Source organism: Colobus angolensis, unplaced genomic scaffold (assembly GCF_000951035.1).
Source record: "Colobus angolensis palliatus isolate OR3802 unplaced genomic scaffold, Cang.pa_1.0 Scaffold41, whole genome shotgun sequence".
Lineage (NCBI taxonomy): Eukaryota > Metazoa > Chordata > Mammalia > Primates > Cercopithecidae > Colobus > Colobus angolensis.
The window spans coordinates 7,660,466-7,682,168 of record NW_012117488.1 but is presented as its reverse complement, the minus strand read 5'-3'; the positions used below and the strand labels follow the sequence as shown (position 1 = coordinate 7,682,168).

General features: G+C 35.2%; 1 protein-coding gene across 1 annotated transcript in view; it reads right to left on the bottom strand.

Moving 5' to 3' along the window:
- TTLL7 (tubulin tyrosine ligase-like family member 7) overlaps positions 1–21,703 on the bottom strand; it is a 132,763-nt gene that overhangs the window by 24,643 nt on the left and 86,417 nt on the right. Inside the window, exons 13-18 of the mRNA XM_011956144.1 lie at positions 21,362–21,497; positions 19,276–19,362; positions 14,357–14,555; positions 10,662–10,867; positions 9,531–9,665; positions 7,183–7,263 (exon numbers count right to left, since the gene is read on the bottom strand). Coding sequence (XP_011811534.1) covers positions 7,183–7,263; positions 9,531–9,665; positions 10,662–10,867; positions 14,357–14,555; positions 19,276–19,362; positions 21,362–21,497 — 844 coding nt within the window. The remainder of the gene's footprint in view (positions 1–7,182; positions 7,264–9,530; positions 9,666–10,661; positions 10,868–14,356; positions 14,556–19,275; positions 19,363–21,361; positions 21,498–21,703) is intronic.

Genomic DNA, 21,703 nt, shown 5'->3' with positions numbered 1-21,703 from the left:
TTGGCAGAAAGCTAAATTATGCAAGTATGGAGTTACCACAACATGACATTAAATAAGATTAACTACTTCCATTTTCACCTGGTGAGGGTTCTTTTCAGGATTTAATTTCCATACCCTTGATCTTTACTTTTTACATCCATTAAGGAAAATATGAAGGCAAATAATTCTTTTTTATTTCCAAGAACAGAAAAAAGGAAAGCATGTGGAAGACTCTGTGTGTATGTCATTCTAATCTTGGAGCTTTACAACAGGCTAATAAACAACCACAAATGCCTCAATCCTGGAACAGGAAAAGTGAGATACATATTTCAAGAATGGTCTCTAAATGGAATTAAGATACTTAAATTTAAGAGTTTTGTGCCACCATACCTTGAATAGTGCCTGGGGCATGGCAGTCCCTCAATAAATATCTGTTGAATGCATGATTAAGTGAGCATGTTTACTCATCTTAATCATGAATGAGTAAACAACTCTCAAAATCCCTAAGAGTGTCTAGCATATTATTTGTATAAAATTGACAACCAATAAATGTTTGTTAAATTAAAATGTATCACGCACAGCCTTTGTGGCAGCCATGGAGATGTGCCATTTAAATTAACATGTTTCAAAGAACGCAGTTAGCTGATGGCTTCTCCACTGGGTATCCACTGCAATATTCAAACCATGCTTACTCTCTCCCAAGACAGTTCCCAGGCAAGGATTAAGCATGGCTAGGATATGAGTGAAGAGCTATTTCTGCTCACTCTGATCCCTCCAACACCAGTCTTTGTTCTGGGCTCCCCATCAGCCTGACCATGACTTTCTCAGAGATCCACTAAAGTCTGAGGTTCTTCCTACCCAGTCCTCCTCCCTTGCATTTACTGGAGTCAGACCTGCATTATAGTCCTAAGGCTCTTCCTGCGTACTTGAGCTCTCTCTCCCCATTATCTTCCTTGGGTGTTTTCCATTAAAAAAACAAAACAAAACAAAACACTTTTCACTGTTAATTCCATCTTAGTGTCCACCTCCCAGAAGATTAAGCTGGTAAAGCTTTTCAATGATTATTGGCTGACATTACAGCCAAAAGAAGGATGGATCTGATTAACATACATCCAATGTAAATTAGTTAAGTCATTAGCTTTCTAAACAGATACATTTTTATAATATCTAATTCTGCATTCTACAGCTGACCTACGTTTCCAGTTTTCTTTTAGTTTCTTGGATGCAGTTTCTAGCTTTATAAGACAATAGCACAAGTTTCTGATAGCCAAATAAATGATCAACATGTTATAGGCCAACAGACAATTTTTATACACCATTTCTATATATTCTATACAAAAGAATACCCCATATGAAGAATTCTTAGTAAAATAAAATACATCAGAGAAACAGTCTGACATGGGGAACCTTAGTAGAAAAGAAAACATTTCAGCCTGCATTTTACCCCTTCTAAGGGTAGAGTACATTCCCTTATGATGTCTCGCTTTATCACAAGGACCCTTCAACACTTAACGTTGTAAACCTCAGAGAAGTTCTGAGAAGTCACCTGTCCAAGTTAAAGGCCATAGGCAATACTGAACTCCAGTCCATACTGCCTCATGAGACGTCCACTACAATTTCATGTAATGAAAAGAGGTCCAGTAACTTTCTATTACATGCTTTTGCCTCTCTAATTTCACCATATAAAGTATTTTTTCAATGCACTTTGACTCATTATATTAGCTCTCATATTGTCAGGCAAAAAAAAATATTTCAGTCAGTTGCTGTCCAGTCACTTTACCTCTGATTTTATCTGAAATAAACTTCAGGTAGGGAAGAGGTAGAGAAAAAAATTATATATTAAATATATGTATATAAATAAATCAGCTAAACACATTTAAATTTGTTCCAATGATTATTTCCAAAATTACCTCTATATTTTACTCTTATTCCTATCTGGGGTAAATTTTAAGTATTTCACGTAATTAATTCTAATGCTACTTACTAAGCAGAAAAAACTTTAAAAAAAAAAATCCCAATGAGAATCTGTTGACATTAGAGTTCAATACCTCTGTTGCTGGCTGGTTTGCACTGCTGGCTGGTTTGCACTGCTAGCTGGCTTGATGATTTGTATTCATGATGTGTATATTTGTTAGGCTTCTTTTTGTGAATATAAATAAAAGAACCTATAAATTTTGGCAGGGTTAACTTTATAAAAATGGAAAGTTTTACAAAACGTTATAGTAAAGTTTTAATATAAAGCACCTTATATTAAAATAGTTACTCATGGGTAAGGGGTCTTAAATTACCTGAATAAGGGGAAGAATGTCATCACAGAATGAATGCTGCTGAAAGTTGTCCTCTGCTTATTTTCCCAGACGTGCCTCACCTTTCACTACATATCTGAGAAATTTGAGCCTGTTTTGGGAAAGCCTCTTAAAGAACAAAATTGTTGATGGAAGAAGAGGAGCCCCAATAATCATGAGAATAGCAAGAAAAATTGCTACAAACAAGTTGCACCTCTTTAAATCCTAGGCTCCTACTTCTTTTCACAGCCTGGGAGTAGCATTCCTCAGCGACTTTCAGGGTTCCGTAAAATTGGGCATCTTTGCAAGATAAACTTGCTCTAGTTAAGATCAGCCCTTCCTGTTCTTTTAAGAGCCAAAATTCAAGATACGAATTTTTCTGCCAAAAATATAATTGTTCATTAAATTATCTATGTAGAAGAATGACAGTAGACGTTTGGGTAGTGCAAACTGTGGGACTTTAACAAGCTTTTACTGAAGACAGAATACATCATTACTTTCTGCAAGCACAAGGGAAACCCAATACCTTTGATTTATACCAAAGGAAGAAGCCGCAAAGAATCTCAAAAAAAAAAAAAAAAAAAAAGACTAGCAGGGTATAAAAATGGTAATAAAGCTCCTCCCCTCACATTAGTGCTTCCACTCCCTCCACATAACAGTATATAATTAATACTTAAAGGTGGTTGCACCTCTGAGAACTGGAAGAAAAGATTACATAAAAATAGTTTACTCCTATTTTCTTAGAGTAAATCAGTATCAAAGAAGTAGATACACTGGTATATGTACTCAGTAAATTTATAAACAAGCATTTATTTTTCCTCTAAATGTAGAAAGCCAATTGAGCATAACAACCCTATTGAAATTGTTTCTTCCAATTCACAAATATTATTATTCACACATATCATTTAATCATCCCATCAATGTTTATCAGGTCTTCTCACATCACATGTATAAAACAGAATAGCACTGTCTTATTATTCCTGTTCAAATAAACATATCACTAACCAGTAAGGAAAGATGGCTACGGAAAGAAGCAGCTACCTTGCTATTGAGTCTAGAATTAAAAGTCTAGAATGGAATCAACTTAACAAAAATTGACAGAAAGCCCCCTGAAGGTAACTACAAAATGAGACCCGTCTTCTGGCTTTTTAGAGGGATGGAAAAATTATCCATAAATTTCTCAAGGGAGATCATAAGATAATTGAATACAAAGTGCCATGAAGATTCAAGTAGGGAAAGATATCTGGTTGTAGGGGACTCCAGATGCTTTGTGAAGGAGATGGAGCTGGATCTTCAAAATATGTGGTGTGTGAGATTGTAAAGAAGGGATTCTACTTAGCAAGGACAGCTGAAGCAAGGTCCTGGGGTCAGGGAGAGACACTCTCTGCCTCTTTCCCTTATTCCGACCTCAACACAAAACAAACGCACATCACCGTTACTTCACAAGCCCTTTCCATGGAGATGCCTTATCACTGTGATGAATGCTCATGTACAAAACAATCTTTTATACATTCAGGCAATTATTCTGTAGGATGGAATGCTGGAAGTGGTTTTGCTGACTTATAAAGATTATGAACATGTCATTTTAATAGATACTACAAATTATTTTTCTAAAGACTTGTACCAATGTACTCTCTTTCTCTCTAATAGTATAGCAAAGGCCCTTTTGCTCATACTATTTCCATCACCGGATATTATGTGTCTTATTATTTTTTTGCCCATATGATGTTTTTTACTTGCTTTTTCTTCTTCATTAGTAAGGTCAAGGATCTATTTACGTGTTAAATGGCTATGTGAAATCCATACGTTGTCTTTTCGTGGTCTTTTTATATGCTTTGCCATTTTATGTGTCAATATTTACAGGCAAGTTTCTTTTCTTGATTGATTTGCAGAAGGTATTGGTTCACTAGTGTTACTTTTCATTTTATGTGCTACACTTATCTATTCTCCTCAAACTCCTCCTCTATCCCCCACCCAATTGCCCTCACAACTTCTGCCTTTTAAGATATTTTTTACCTTTCATAAGATTTTATGTAATCAAATCTGTTGATCTTTTAATTTAAGCCTTCTAGGTTTTAGGTATTTTCTTAAGATGTTTTCCCACTCTAAGATTATAAACTTATCCCTTTGTATTTTCTTCCAAATCTTTAACATTTTCTTTTTTACATAGAAAACTGCAATTATATGAAGTTTGTTTTTATATGGTGAGAATTAAGGCTCCAACTTCATTTTCTTACAAATAGATAGTTGCTTCTGTACCACTGAGTAGAAAAACCACCTTTTCTCTATTGGTTTGAAATGCCACATTTATCCTGTATTATTAATATCGTACTATTTTTTTAAATTAGCAACTTACCCACACTTCTCTCTCTTCTAGATTACAAAAATTTTACGGACTTAAGGAAATTCAGGGTTCCAATTCGAATAAAAAGTCTGTATCTCCATTAATGGAAACTAAAGTCAGCGACCTGAAAACATATTCAGGGCTTCCCATGTGTTTTGCAATGTGCTTCTGTCACCAGCTTTACTATACCCTCCTCAATAGTGTACTCTGCGTGGCACATGGCAGGACACTAAGCAAGTATTTGTTGAATGAGATAATGTGCAATAGTGAGTTCAGCTTACTCAGAAAAAAGTATATAATTTAAGAGTCATCATGTAATCAGCATCAAGTTTCAGCTTATTCATGATAATTCTGAGAAAGGGCAAAGGATAGTTTGTATTATTGAAGGAATTCAACAACTTCACTCTGCTACTAAAATAGCCTATCTCCCAGAAAACAATGTTACAGTGCAGTTGATGGGCCCTTCACCGTGCTGGCCACTCCACTCTTCCATTCTCCAAGACAGCTATTATGTACCTTATACTCTCTCCCCAAATCCCCAGAAGCCCTCCCCACCAGAAGAAAACTTTCCCATCTTCCCACCACATTCCCATGCACCTGCCTTCTCTCCTGTTAGAATAAATGCTCTTGATTAGGAAAATCCTCCCCCTCTCACAGCTTACTTACTCAAGAACTTTTTATCACCTCTCTTTCCTGTGCCATTCCTCTCTTCTAAATCATTCTCGTCATCATACAAACTAAAAATACCTTCATCTTAAAAAAAAAAAAAAAAACCTTGTTGGCCCACATTCCTCTCCATCTACCACCACCACATTTCCCATTCCCCTCTATAGCAAAATTCCTTGAAAAAGTGCCTGTAATGACTGTGGTGTTTTGCTCTCCACTTTTCTTCTTCTTGTACATATTCCAAGTTTTACTCCCCACCACCCCGCTAAATTTATGATTAGGGTCATCACTAACATCCACATTGCCAAAAATTACAGTCAGTTCTCAATGCTCAGCTTACAACCTCTGTCAGCCACACGTGACACAATTGATTACTCTGTCCTTAAAATAATTTCTTTACTTGACTTCAAGGACACCCAGTTCTCATGGTTTCTTCACATCTTACTGGCTGTTCCTTCTCAGTCCTCTTTGGTAGATTCTCCCCATCTCTCTGATTTCTACATGTAGGAGAGGCCCAGGCCTTAGTCCTTGAAACTTGAGGTAGTTTCATCTAGCTGACACCTTAAATATCTTAGAGACTCCTAAATTTTTGTTCACCATACACAATCTTAGCCCTAAACTCAAAACTCTTATACAACTATACACTCAACATTTTCACTTGGATGTCCAATCAATATGTCAACATCAACATGGTCAAAATAAAATGAAACAACAGAAACAGCAAAACCCTCCCCCTCTTTCTCCAGCATCCATCCACTCAGTTATCACCCTAGCTAAGCACCCATTAGCTCTTGCCTCAGTTACCCTAACAACCTTCTAGCTGGTCCCTACTTCTATTCTGCCAAATTCCTGCTCCTCCAGTTCTGTTCTCCACAAGTAGTTCTCATGATTCTCTTAAATTCAAACAGGCTATGTAACTTCTCTACTCAAATTTTCCAGTGGTTCCTCATCAACTGGAATAAAACCCAGCATCTTTCCATAGCCTATAAAGTTGTGACCTAGGTCCTCCCTATCTGTCCAACCTTATCTCTTACCAAGACCCCATCACTCACTCTTTTCCAGCTAAAACAGACTATCCTATGAATATATAAATAAAATGGTGCCTTGCTCTGCTTCATATACCCATCAAACTAATTTCTACCTCAGCATCTCTATATTTGTTCTTCCCTCTGCCTGAAACATTGTCTCTGAAGATATCTGTATAGCATGATTCTCATTTCATTTAAGTCTCTGCTCAAATACTACCTTCTATTTTTTATCCCAATTTATTTTTCTTCATAGTACTTAGTACAGTCGTCCCTCTGCACCTGTGAGGATTGGCTTCGGGACCCCCCACCCCAGAGAGCAAAATACATGGATGCTCAAGTACATGATATAAAATGGTGGAATATTTGCATGTAACCTATGCACATCCTCCTGTATATTTTAAATCATCTCTAGATTACTTATAATTACTTATAATATCTAATACAATGTAAATGTTATGTAAATAGTTGTTATACTGTTGTATTGTTTAGAATAATGACAAAAGAAAAAATGTCTGTACATGTTCAGTACAGACACAGCCATCCCTTTTTTTCCCAAACATGTTCAATCCCTGGTTGGTGGATGTGAAAGCCACAGACATAGAAGGCTGACTGTACTACCTTACATTCTATTACATATTTATTTATTATCAGACATCTTAACTAGAATGTAAGTTCTATGAAAGCATGGATTTTTTACAATTCACTTTTGTATCTTCAGAACCTAGAAGAGTGCCTGACCCATAATAGATACTTAATAAGTATTTGTTGAAGAAATGAGTAAACAAATGAGCAAATATAAAGTCTGTCTATGAATTTGGCTTAATGATCCTAGCTTAATACATAATCCAAGAGGAAAAAACTGTTTTTGAGCATTACTCACTTTTCGTTGTTTTGCAGAGTCCAATTTTATGAGCCAATAAGAAGCCACTTTGGTTTTATGATACTTCCAGTTATCGATGATCTGTTTGGAAGGATGAACATTAAGAAATTTACAGGTTGGAGCCCACTTTTTAAATTAATTTGTGTAATGAAAGCACTACAATATTACTTGCAACAAATAATGCCAACTTTCATAAAAAGACATGTGCAAAGATTTCTAATAGAAATTAAGGAAGCCATCTACGTCCAAAGCTTTCTATTCTAGTTGCATTAAGAATACAATCTCTGTGGCTCACACCTGTAATCCCAGCACTTTGGGAGGCCAAGACAGGCAGATCACTTGAGGCCAGGAGTTCAAGACTAGCCTGGCCAATATGGCAAAACCCCATCTGTACTAAAAGTATAAAAATTAGCTGTGCATGGTGGTGCATGCCTGTAATCCCAGCTATTTGGGTGGCTGAGGCACAAGAATCACTTGAATCCAGGAGGTGGAGGTTGCAGTGAACTGACATTATACCACTGCACTCCAGCCTGGGCAACAGAGTGAGACTCTGTCTCAAAAACAAAAAACAATCTCCAATTAATGAAAGTCAAATACCTTCAGGAACGTAAGATTTGGCAAGAAATCCAAGACATAGATTTTTTCATTTGTATTTTAAAGGCTGTTTTATGACATCATTCATAGTAATAAAATATTGAATAATGCATTAGAAGGCAGCCTATATAAAATGAGAATTCTACTACTTTGTTTTGTTTTTTGTGCAAGTCTGCAAAACTTCTGAATATATAGTCTTGTAATATATACTGTAGTAAACAGATTAAAATGTTCACACATAGTGAACATACAGTAAACAATTTGATGTCTGACATAATTATTAATTATATTTTATTAATTATATAAGCCTACATGCATTCTTTATAGAACTATCACGATAGTCACAAATATTAGTTTTACTCTCTGTTTAATATTCTTCTACCTGATTAAAAAAGATGGGATATAACTAATATCTCTAAGAAATACATAAAATAAAGTGCTACAAAGTCATTGGCTGTATGCAGAAAATAATTTTATCAAATAAGGTGACATAGGTAAATAAAAGCACATCTAGCATAATCCTTAACATCTTAACATCATCTTAACATCTTAACATCCTTAACATCTTAATCTTAACATCAGCACTCTTCTAGGTTCTGAACAATCCTTAACAAAGAAAGAAATGCTTTCTTTCATTTCCTTTGATGTAACTAAGTAGCACCTAACTTGTAAACAAGTTACCATTTTCACTTTTTAAAAATATATATCAACAAAATAATAATTAGGGGCTTTGCTTATGACTGTGTCATCAGTACATAATATAAATTGCAATTATGGGTATTTTTCAGCAAGAAAGTCTCTTTTACTGTTGTTTGTTTGCTTTTTGTTTCTATACACTTGCTTTAGACAGGTCTAAAGTAAATGCTAAAAAACGAAAAGTCCAAGTGCACGGCTGTAGTTTTTATCCTATAACTGGCCACTAGATGGTGCCTTCTCCTCTGGGGAAAAAAAATACATATATTTTATGTATATAATTTATAAAATTATATTTACAAAAAAGGCCCAAAATATATTTTTAATATATTTATAAAATATATGTGCCCTCACCAAAAACACAAGGTTCTATTACTGAATAATTATCTAAGAATGAAAAGGATGTTTGAATGAAGAAATGTAACCTTGCGTGAAGAAGTACTCTTTCACCAAAATTATCTGAAATAACATGGACCCTCTTTCTAAATTAGGAGTAAGTCACTGATTTTAATGTGAATTTTAGGACCCTCTGACCTTTTAGAATGTTCCACTGGGTGGTGCACATGTGTGTGTAACAAGAAAAACACACAGCTCCACATAAGTCATTTCAAAATTCTGACCCCAAAAATGTGACATTCAAGGTGTCACATTCAAATATTCTTGACATTTTATGCCACAGCCCCACGTTTTTCATCATACCCCATTCCATATTAGTTCTTTCTAAATCTTTATAGAGGCAAGTTTAACATGATATTTGCTTAATCATTAAGAACAATAATTATTTAACACTAATTATTCTCACTTCATGAAGCAGACTTATTAAAATAGCACTATATACTAAAAGATATTTTGCACTGCTGATTATAATCTGATCTCACTGTTCATGAATTGTAACAATTAAAATAAACCCCTGTATTTTCTAAAGCTAGTAGAGGTTGGAAAGACATCAATTAAATTTACTATGTCATTGAGCATAATGCCTTCAGGAAAGAAATTTTAATATTTTAAGAAAAATAAAAAGGTACCAGCTCCTTGGCATTTTAGACACATCAGATACTCACATCTTCTATCAGAAGTTCTGATTCTGCATCTGACTTTCCTGGAAACCGGATCTTCATGTCCTTGAGAACAAATAAGGTCTGACTTGTTAGATCATCTTCTTGTTCTTTTGTTTTCAGTTGCCGCAAAGACTCACTCTTAAATTTGAAAGAATACAGATATTTGGAGGGGGTCTTATTTCATTGTGCCAGTATAATCTGAAAGATATTTCTAGGTAAAAATGATGCACTTTTAACTGAAAACAATAACAATGAAAAAGGAAGAAAATTTTCTTTTACACTTGTGAATTCTTTGGATTAAATGGATACGAATCTCAAGAATGTCTTTCATACTTCCACAAGGTTATACTTATTTAGCTAAAAGTACTAAAATAAAAATATATAAATACTTAAAAAAGACCTCCTGGTCAGTTTCATTTGCTACATATACCTTAGGCAATTTTTCTTGATTAGAAAAAAAAAAATTCATTGTTACCAAGTGAAATTCATTCACTTATATTTCCTGACTTCCCTTTGGAAACACGATCCATATTAAATAAACAAATTAAATAAATCCTTAGTCTACGTGAAGGTAGTTGGAGCTATCTGTTTGAGCATCTAAAAGTAAGCCTTCTTACAAACTAAATTCACTATTTTCTCAATACCAAATCTCTGGGATTCGTGCTAACATGGGAATACTCAATGTTAATTTAACATACAGAACACATTATAAATAACATTGTACTTAAGTGCTCTCAGGATAATTTATCATTTTTTAACCTATTAATCAACTGTCCCATTAAGTAAAATTTTCCAAACTTCCTCAAATTTAAAGAGAGACTGCATAATACACTGCAAAACCATGCATTTACTCAGGTAATTTTCAGTAATATTATCCTACCACATCAGCAAACAGAAAATAAAATAATGCTATTCTCAGTGTTCATCTTTGAGTTCTGTGATAGAGTGAAGTCTGCACCTTTTAAGAGTCATACTAAATTGCAGGCTAAGGTAGGTGAATAATCCAAATTTCAAGAGGTCATGAGTTGAATTACGGAAAGGATCTGAGGTTCAGTCTGTCCTCCTCTCATCTGATCCCCCTTGCCTGAGTACAGAGCTCCCTATAAACTTGAAAGAGCAAAACAGATGACCTACCACTTCAGAGTTGGTAGAGCAGGCATCATTACTGTGAGGCAGATGCCTCATGTAGGAGGAGGCACGGTTTAAGGAATGTGACCGAGACGCAGAAGTTGGCCGTGACACAGATATCACTTGTTGAGCAGAAAATGGGCGGGTGTCCCCACTGGAAGGCGACTGAGCAGAGATGGAGCGAGGGCAGCTGACTGAACGCCTTATGGAGCCTATCAGTGATGGAGAAGAGGGATACTACAATAGCAGTATTAATACAAGTTTTTTACTCTATTAAGTCCATATAAACTAAAGATTATAGCAGCTAGTAAAGTGGCAATAAATGTCAAAGCATAGGCATCATCATGGGAATATGAGTTTGGAATACATTTTTCAACAACAGTGAACTTGTTGCAGAAGAACCCCTCTGATGTATAAAAAATGGCTCTTGTGGGAATACTACTATCAACAATCCTTCAAAATTATATCCTCAAAATATGAGATAAAAGAAGCAGAAGAAAGGAAAATTAACATTTATGGAGCACCTTCTATAAGCCAGGCATTGTGCTAAGTGCTACACTTTTATCTTAGTCCTCATGGAAACCCTCTGAAATAGGGATCTCCATTGCTCAGAGGCTTAGAGAAAGAACTTTTTCAAGGTCATACAGCAAGAAAGTGGTCAAGATCAGGTTTCAATCCTGACCCTATCTAATTCCAGTGTCTTCCCTGTTTCTATAATTCCATGATGCTATCCACTATCCCTTGGGATTTGACTGGCCACTTATAAGAATCTGTGTATAGGTTAGAGATTGAATATTTTACAGCAAGATTCATAGGGAGGGCTGGAAAGGAGTATAGAAAGTGGACAGGCTAAATAGGTTAAGTTATAGAATTTAGAACCCATGAGGAAAAAAACAGTAATAAAACAAAATTCAGATTATCCTAATGGAATTTAAATATAGAATTGGTTATTATAAAGAGTAGTACTGAACAGAGAGCATTCTAATTCACAAGAGTAAATAATTTTTTAAAGTAGGTTAAATTCCAATAGAAAAAGACTTAAGAAAAAAATATATAGATCTATAGGGTTGTTATCAGAAAAAATATCTAAGAGAAACCATAAAATATCTTCCCCAGTGCATATTAGGAACATCTAATAAAGAACACCAACTGTTCCAGATAAATTTTGACTCCTGACACGGGGCAATAGATCATCACTCAATACTATCAATATTTTTATTGTTTTTCAGTTCCTATGGTTTATATATCCTCTGTTCTGTATTCTTTCTCTGCTTGGGGAATACATCTTCATTAATTAAATAATTTAGTAAAATTCACATGAAGCCAGGTTGAATACCCAAATATTTCTCTTCATTAGCTGTTGAAAAAAAATTAAACCTTTATAAAAGGAATAGACATAAGCCTTATATTTGGGATATACTTTTAATTAAATTTTGGAGAATACAAAAAGTTATACTTATTAAAGCTATAAAAGATTTTTTTAAAAATTCTCTTTGTTTCAAAGATTAACTTCCTTCTGAACCTGAAAACTGTCACCACTTTTCAAAATGACACTGCCTCTATATTTCTAGAGAAGGGCAGAAGGGCTATGTGAGGAACATACCACCGGTCAATCTTTTTTTTTTTTTTAAAACAAAGAACTGCACACATTTAATGTGCACCAAGAGCAAACTTATACTAAGAAAATACCCAAGGCATGTGCTAGTAACTGTACTGTAGTCCTGCTCCCTTTGAGGGGTTATGGTAATGGTTTGGTTGTAAACAACCTGATCACTGGGCAGAAAGAAAATATCCTTTGTCTTGAATCATCACAGATTCCTTTTTTTTCTTTTGCCTACACATGCTAGAAATTCAGACAGAATAACTAAGTAGCTAGACATGCCAATGATGTTTGGGTAGATTCACAAAAAAATCATTGTAACTTGCATATCCCTTTGAAGCTGAAATAAGTTAGAATTTTTCAAACTATATATAAGAGAAAGTGTTACATATAATCTGGATTGTGTCCTTGATCATCAGCATCACTCTGAAGACAAAACTCAAGTAGGATTTGTGGCTGAAATGTTCCTTGGTGTAAGATTAAAGAGAGAAGGTACCACAAAGTAAAAGGCTTGTTACAATTCCTCATTAATATAAAAATAAAATATAACTAATAAAAAAGACATGTAACTAAATTAGGCTAGATTTCAAATGAAAATTCATACTTAAAAACATTTTTAAAATCTGTATATTTTAGTGCACTATTGTCTGATCTTAATTTGTTAACCTATTGGTCTGAGAACAAAGAACAATCTCAGAGCTATAAGAATGTTAGCAAGTTTTTCTCTAACCTGTCCTCATCTCCCATCAGTTCATGCCATTAGGGAGGTACACATCAGCTAACAGGAAAGGGAATTAAAAGCTGGCCAAATTTAGGCATAAAAACGTCAGCTTCTGAAACCAACACAGAGCCATAGTTACACAAAGACACACTGAAAGTATTTAAGGAATCCTTAAGAAAAAAGGAAGCAAATGATTAAATAGCTTACGAACTGTATAACAGGTGTTCAATAAACATTTCTTAAATGAATGAGTAAATAAATAAATGAAATGGAACAGAATACATTAATTTCCCTCCAAAGACATAAACCCTGAAAGATATGAAGTAGTAGCATGTTTCTTTAGAGAATAACATATAAACAAAGACCATTCCTGTAAAAGCTTCATCTATCGGTTCTGTATTCCTCATGCATTTTGCCACAAGTGTTTAAGGCCAGTTTTAAAATATCCACATTATCAGGGAAGTTAACATATTAAATACATTGCTGAGGGTAAAAAGGGCTCACAATTGTGTTCACTGCATTGTTGACCTGGTTCCTTTAGCGGAACCCTAGGACAGTGGAGCACAAGGCAAACAGAGATATGACAGACAAGGGTTCAGAAAAGTCCTGGACTAGAGGCAGCATCAGGAAGGGGTTTTCCAACTGAATCTAGGCAAACAGCAATCCTACACTGGACATTTCGGGATGAAAGAAAAATCACAGACACAATATTGCACATTTGGAATTGAAGAATAAATGAAAGAAGAGACAAAGGAAGAGAAAGAGAATGTAAAAAGAAATACAGATAGAGAGAAAAGGAAGCAGAAAAGGAAGGAGATGGAGCAGTGGTTGGCTGCTCTCCTAAGTAGTTCCTATGCATCATAAGCCCTGACTTAAGTACTCACCAGTGATGAAAATGGGAGGGAACAAAACTTCAACTATTTCACAAATATGTAACTTACAGATACATTCAAGTCAAATGCCTAAGGAAATACACACTTTTAAAAATATATATAATAAGTGATAGCATAAAACAAAGTGGGTGAAAGAAGTAGAGGGGCGGAAATTGAATGAGAAGAGAATATATTGGCTTAAGAGACACGTAATCATCAGATCAGCCATGAGGCACATTTTACAAAACCCAAGAAAAAATCTGGCACCTAAAAAAAATGACGAAATAGAGAAGAACAGATCCTTAATCCAGTCCTTTCGTTTTCTACTTGCAGATCTTGAAAGGGATTAAGGGATGTGCCCGAGTCTGGTTAGGGAAGGAAGGGGAATGGAATCCAGGTCTCCTCACACACAACAGGGTTCATTTGGCCCAAGGACCTTTTAATGAGTTTAATAATTTCAGTTCCATAATTCTTTATACAACATCTAAATTAGAAGAAATTGACTTACTGGGTTGTTGAATTAATTTGTAGTGGTTGGAGGGTTTAAGATTATATGTAACTTGCTTTTCTCTTTTCTTATTTTGGTACTCTTCTTTTTCATTTTCATCAGATTCTGAAGAGCTGCTGCTACTATCATAACTGCTGTCACTGCTGTAGTACTTCGGTCTTTTCATTATCTCGGTACTCTCAGGCATAGAACACAGAGGCTAAAAAGACGGAAATGTGTTATTTTGTTAGAATTCTTAAAAAAGGTTTACTGATATGATTAGTTACTATATTAAATTTCCCCCTATGCTTGCTGCTTTTTACTGAAGGTTGAGAATCCCCCCAAATACTATTGCTGCCATGCTGCTTAGCCTACGGTGCTATGCATTGATTATTGTTTCTGCAAAATATTCTTTCTTAAATGATATAATCATGATGAGGAATAAGTTATTCCCACGACTGGAATAAAGGGCTAGAGTATCTATAAACAAAGAATAACAAAATAAAGGGAAAATATTTGAGATAAAAATATAAAAATCAGAAATAAAATCAGCTTTTCTTCATTCCATAAAAAAGATTACTCATCAAGACTCAGAGATATATCTTTGTTGTATCATTAACATTCAGAGTTACTCAATAAATGTGCACACACAAGTGCATCTGCGTATGTGTGTGGTGTGTGTGTGTCTGTGTGTGTGTGAGGGGGTGGGAGGAGAAAGAGAGGCAAGAAGGATAAAGAGAATAAGAATACTAAAACATTTTCTGTGAGCCTATCCACTCAGATAATGTGCAGCAAGAAGTTAGGTATCCCTCACATAACTAACTGGCTGTGGATATTTATAAAAATAGAATTTTTAGTTAACTGTCCACCTTCCAAACTGCTCAAGAACAACTGATGTCTTTTCTCAGAATATTCCTAACTCTGGCACTAGCTTCTGGCCATAATAGAGTGACATAAATTTTCATTGCCCATGCTGCATTTTAAAAACTAATAATATGAAGATCAGTAGGGGTAAACTTTCATGGGGGAAGGATAAATTCCTCTAATATAGAAGGGAAAATCTGTAAAGATTGAAAATGCCATACTATTATGTGTCATTATCCCTATTAGAATCACTTGTTTCTAGTCCTCCCAATCAATGTGTTTCCAATGATGCCAGCTGAAGGAATGGAAGGAAAGGGACACGGGACAGTTTCACATCAGAAAGAATGTGCATAACCAAGAACAAGATAGTTTCATAACTCAGTCATTCTAAGAGACTATTTATTACACACACCATATGCCTCCTATTCCTGATGGGAGAGGTTCCTTCAGTTGTATATTAGTTGCTTGCTCTCTGTTAAATCAAACAAAAATGTTTTGATGTTAGCATATACTATAATGAAATCCCTGGATAGCATGGGATTTCACTGAAAGAAGGTATACCCTCTAGTGTAACAGTGTAGAATAAAAATAGAGAAATAGCATTTCATGAAGTGCCTGGAATACAGAGTGAGCCAAAAAGCATGATCTTCTTAAATTTACAGCCTTTGCAAAGGATGAAAAATAACCAAAGCAGGAAAGTAGTTTAATTCACTAAGGTACCAACTTGTGTTTAAAAGTATGTGCTCTTTCTGACGGTCTAATATTTACTAAGTACTGACAATGTTCAAAGAGATATACATAAAAACATTTAACAGTAACACAATCATCAAACATTTGGACAATCTTGGGGAATATGAATTCTAGAGGAAGGTTGTTTCCTCAGAAGTTTAGCATACCCAGAAGAAACAGTGGCACAATCAGGCTTGCTAGTAGTGCCTTCCTTCATGTAGCCAACAGCTTTAAGTGTTCTTAAAGAGCTTGACTACATAATGAGTTATTCGACCCTATAAAGAATCACAAGGGGAAACGTACAGCTGAGCCTTTGTGTCTTATATGCACTTGGGACTTTTTGACCAATACACTGTTCAAGCAGTAATTAACTAGCAGTCACAGCAACATAAACTCTAAATAGTGTCTTAACTACAAAATGGAATTTGTAAACTGGCATTGAGTTATGGCACAACCATAGTACTTATTTTTTATGCCCAATTTTATTATGAAGTAGGCCATATATAAAAAATATATAAATGTATAAAGAATAAACACCCACATGCCTATTACCCAACTTAATAAAAAGAACATTGCTAATATTCTACTGCAATTACTTTTGTACCAACCTAACACTTTATGTGATATTATTTATGTAGCTAATGTTTCTGAGATTCTCAAGTAAGTGAAAAGTTATTATTTTTCCTACTACAAGTACCAGTTTTATTTAATTTTGATTATCTCCAATTATACTTCTACCAGTAAAGACACCGGAAATCAATGTTTTGTGTGTTATATCATCCCTCTAAAAAGGAATGGCTGCTTTGAAGTTTGGCTCACTTTGGACCCTTGGTAAATAACATAAAATTAAAAGTTATAAAAATGCTTCTACTTCAGACTGATTATGCAGACTTCAACAACTTTGAAATATAGCTGGCTTTAACAACTACAGGAAATATCTAGTTCATTTCATTTCAACAAATATATTGCTAGTTCCCACTACTTGCCTAGAATGAAAGGGACTGAACAAATCAGACAAAGTGAATTCTTCCTCCCAAAAGGTTATATTTTTGTTTGGATGACAAGCCTTATATAAATGAAACACAGGAAAATATAAGACAATATAAAGCTGTCTCAAGGCTTCTGCATTTGCCACTCTGCCAGAAACATTGTGCCTCCAGAATATCTCATGTCTAGTTTGCTGAATAGCAATAATTAACATACAAAGCTTAGAAATTTCCCAGTGTTTCCCAAAGTAATGCTATGACTCATGCAAGTATTTACTTTTATAGATACTCTAAAATATACTTCTTCCAGTGATACCAGGAGGTATCAATGACATATTCTGCAATGCCTCAATATGGAGCACGTAATTTGGAACAGTCTCTGACATCCAAGATCTCCACCAGCTAATCTCTTATCTCTTAAACAGGCTCACCCATATCATTTCACTATCCAAGAACCTTCCACTTGAGTCATACCAAACTTTTTATGTTTCTACAACATCCTATACAGTATCATAACTCCATATCTTTGCCTTTAATGTCCTATATACCCTAAATGTTCTTCCACCTCTTTTTTTGTGTGTGAGACAGAGTCTCGTTCTGTTGCCAGGCCACAGGGCAGTGGCACGATCTCGGCTCACTGCAACCTCCAACTCCCAGGTTCAAGCGATTCTCCCGCACACGCCACCATGCCTAGCTGATTTTTATATTTTTAGCAGAGATGGGGTTTCACCATGTTGGCCAGGATTATCTCAATCTCTTGACCTCGTGATCCGCCCACCTTGGCCTCCCAAAGTGCTGGGATTACAGGCATGAGCCACCGTGACCTGCCTCTTCCACCTCTCTTAATGCTTAGAGCACTACTCATTTTTCAAGATCCAGTTCTAACAGCACTACCTTTCTGAAGCCATCCACATGCTACCAATCCCTTTCTTCTCTATGCTGCTGTAGTACTTTACACTCCCTTTATTATAGTACTTGCCACATTACTCCCTGATTTTTTAATTACCTGTCTGCTCTTCTACTAGCCAATGAGGTTCTTATGGATATATTTAACAAACTGAACTAATAGATTTTGAGAACCTACTGTGTGTCAGACACTGGCTAGGTTCTAGAGATGCAAAGATGAAAATCTACTTGCTACCCTCAAGGAACGTGCAGCCTCGTACTGAGGCAAACATGCAAATAATTACTTGTCACAACTGCTCCACAAAAGTATTATTTATGGAACAGCAGGAGAAAGAGAGAAGGGAAGGTCTAAGCTTAACCGGGGAAATGAGGGAAGGTTTCACACAAGCAACAGTGGTTCAGCTGAAATAGGAAGGAGACTCTAATCAAACAAGTCAGTGACTTTTTTTTTTAGTAGGAAGACATTTCAGAAGCATGGAGAAGCATGAAAATATGATAGAAGATGAAGTGTCTAAGGACAAAGAGATAGCATAGTAATTCTGAAATATAAATGGAATGGAATGAAAAAAAATCCAAGATTTTTCTAATTCAACTCTTTCCTACTCTACTAACAAGAACTTTGACATATATCAGAAGAACAGCACTGGACGCAGTGGCTCATGCCTATAATCCCAGCACTTTGGTAGGCCAAGGCAGGAAGATTGCCTGAAACCAGGGGTTCAAGACCAGCCTTGGCAACACAGCGAAACACCATCTCCTAAAAAAAAAAAAAAGAAGAAGAAGAAGAAGAAGAAGAAATTTTTTTAAATTAGCCAGGCATGGTAGCACGTGCCTGTAGTCCCAGCTACTCAGGAGGCTGAGGCAGGAGGATCACTTGAGCCCAGGAGTGTGAGGCTACAGTGAGGTATGAACACACCACTGGACTTTAACCCGGGTGAGAGTGAGATCCTGCATCAAAAAAAAAGGGAGAACATGTAAATGTCATCTACATAACAGCTTTCTACTTATTTCTAGGAATTACACCTATTTTAACTAAAACAAAATCAATGTTGCTAGGTCAGCAAAAGATGGGGCTCCTAATTAGGGTCTCTAGATTTCATGATTTGCCTTATTTATAATGCTACCCATTTATCTGATAATTATCTGTCTAGAGGTATGAGGCAAACTTAATATTTAGTTTAGAATAAGAGTACTAGCTCTGGGTCCCTTTTGGCCCTGACTCATGGTATTTTCACTGACATCAGGAAAATAACCAAAATGACAAATGAAACTAATAAAGTGAAACAAAACAAAACTCCTGAGTGTAAGATACCATCATCTTCCAAACTCTACCTGCACTGGGCACACAGTCCTTATGGTTCCTTTAAAGCAGCACCGGTCATTCTTATAGTCAGAAGCATCAAGGGCTAGCAGCATCTACTTTGATAACTTAAGGAAGGTAGAGATATACTGCACCTTTGGTCCTCGAGTCTTGGTAGTTTTTCCCATCAACTTTTCATCATCAATTTCACATTGTTCCAGAAGATCCAGAATATCTTCCTCCTTCAAAAAATATTCTAATTAAAATTACAATCACTAATGGACTCCAGAATTTTTCCAAGTTGATGAATCTCCACAAAATAATGCAGAGCAAGGATTCCCAAAATTATTTAGTGAAGATTGCTCAGAACAAAGGAGAAATAGTAAAGGGTCATGGCAAATTCTCTTGAAACTTTCACTAAAATCTGGCATTATAATTAATACATAGCCAAAATCTATTCTGTATTAATTACCATAAACAAATGTACCTTTATAGTACAGTATAGTATTAAAATCTTAGAGTATAATACTTCAGTAAACTAGTTCACTGGACACTAAAATTTCTGGAAAGTTCAAGCTAATTTCCAGATTTCAAGTTTATGAATCATTTCTATACAGATTAGTGCAAAATAATATTAAACCTCCAGACAGAAAACTGATAAATGGACTAATTAGTTTCACTTAGAAACATTCTAACGTGAGTATTGCTAACTGGGCACTATTTAATGAAACTCTTTCAAAATTTCAATGATTGCACAAAAGTATTTTTATAACTTTATAAAGGTTTTCATTCTATAGTCATCAAAGGTGGCAAAAAGTCACAAGTGCCCTAACACCTTTCTTGTGTTCTTCTAGAGTCATATTCTGAATCAAAAGGAAATTTTATAAAAGCATATACCGCAGTGGATATTAGTCAAGTCAGAACAATACAACTATAATAGGTACACTGAAAGAGGTATAATCAACTGTATCATTGAGTTATTTAAGAAAGGATGCTAGAAAAGGTTTTTGAAGAAACTAGAAATCTCACTGTACAGTAGAAATGTGTAAAATAAGTTACTCTTTGCCCCAATCTAAGGAAATTTAGCTATTGAAATCCCAAAATACTCTTATTATACATTTTTTATTAAATAATAATCTTACAATGAATTCCATGGATAGCAGTACAATATAGTCAAAAAGAAACTCAAGGAGTTCTGCTTCTGTTTAGGAGAAATATAACAGATGATACTTTCATCATAACAGCCAGAAAAGGCCAGATAAACTAAACAATCATATTTTCTAAAACACCAGAAAGCTGTAGGTAAAAAGTAATGTAAATAAACTAAATTCCAAAGAGGGACAAGCTCTTCCTAGGTGAGCAGAGATGAGTGGCCATCTTCTTCTTTGGGGTCATCTGTCATGTCTGGACATATGTAGGCAGAGATCAGGTCTAACCTAGAGAGCTTCTACTAGGATAAAAAGAATCTTCTTGAAATGCTCCCTTTTAGAATCCTGAGCTACTATATTGAGAGGTCTGACTACCCTGCTGAGAGACTGTGTAGGGAGGAAGAGATACCAGCCAGCTCCCAGATGTTCCAGCTATCTTATCTGACACACCAGACATGTGAGTGAAGCTACCCTGGATTTCTAGCCCCAGTTGGGCATTCAGATACATGCTACTATATGATTCACCCAAGGGAAGACAAGCAGAAGAACCACTCAACTGTGCCCAGCCAAGATTGCAGAGTAATGAGCAAATAAATGAAGTGGTTTGTCATGCTACAATAGAAAACTGATAGACCTTTTACTAAGGTGTACAGATTAGAGTGTGTGTGTGTGTGTGTGTGTGTGTGTGTTTCATTTACTTCCTCTTATATGCCAGATCTATGTAGTATCAAGAAAAAGTACTATATAATGTTTGTTATAATCCAAAAAATAAGAATGCTACAAACCACTAGGTTAATTCCATGGGTTTCTTTATCCAGTTACATATACACATCTATGTAATAAGATATATTATTATAATATATTGATATTACTACATAGTATCACAATTCTCTATAATTTGTCTTGGTAGATATCTTATTTATGAAGTAAGTTGGTTCATCATGAAATGTTACCAACTGTTAAAATAAAAAGCTTGGGGAAAGCATATCTTAAAAGTAAGATGTTTTTATATGTTGGACCAAGGTGGCTTGTCTGTAAAGACATATTGTTTAGCTTTATTATTTTTTCTCTATATAAACATTCATTCTCTTACCTTCATCCTTTTCAAAGGATTATTCAACTCTCGCTGGAATGAAGCTGCTCTTCCTGAAAGGAAGGTCTGAAAGGCAACAGCTAACAAATTTTCATACTTTTCAAGTAGTGCTTTATCTTCAGGAGGATAAATTCGTCTACAACAAAATCAGATAAACCAATTTTTTAAAAAGAAGCTGTCACAGCTCAATAGTTAAGATCAACTCCACAGATAATCCTTGACCACTTATTCTATACTAGTCATATTGCCAGGTATAAGCATTTCTATACTGATTAGTGCAAAATAATATTAAATATTAAACCTCCAGATAGAAAACTGATAATTGGCCTAATAGATTCACTC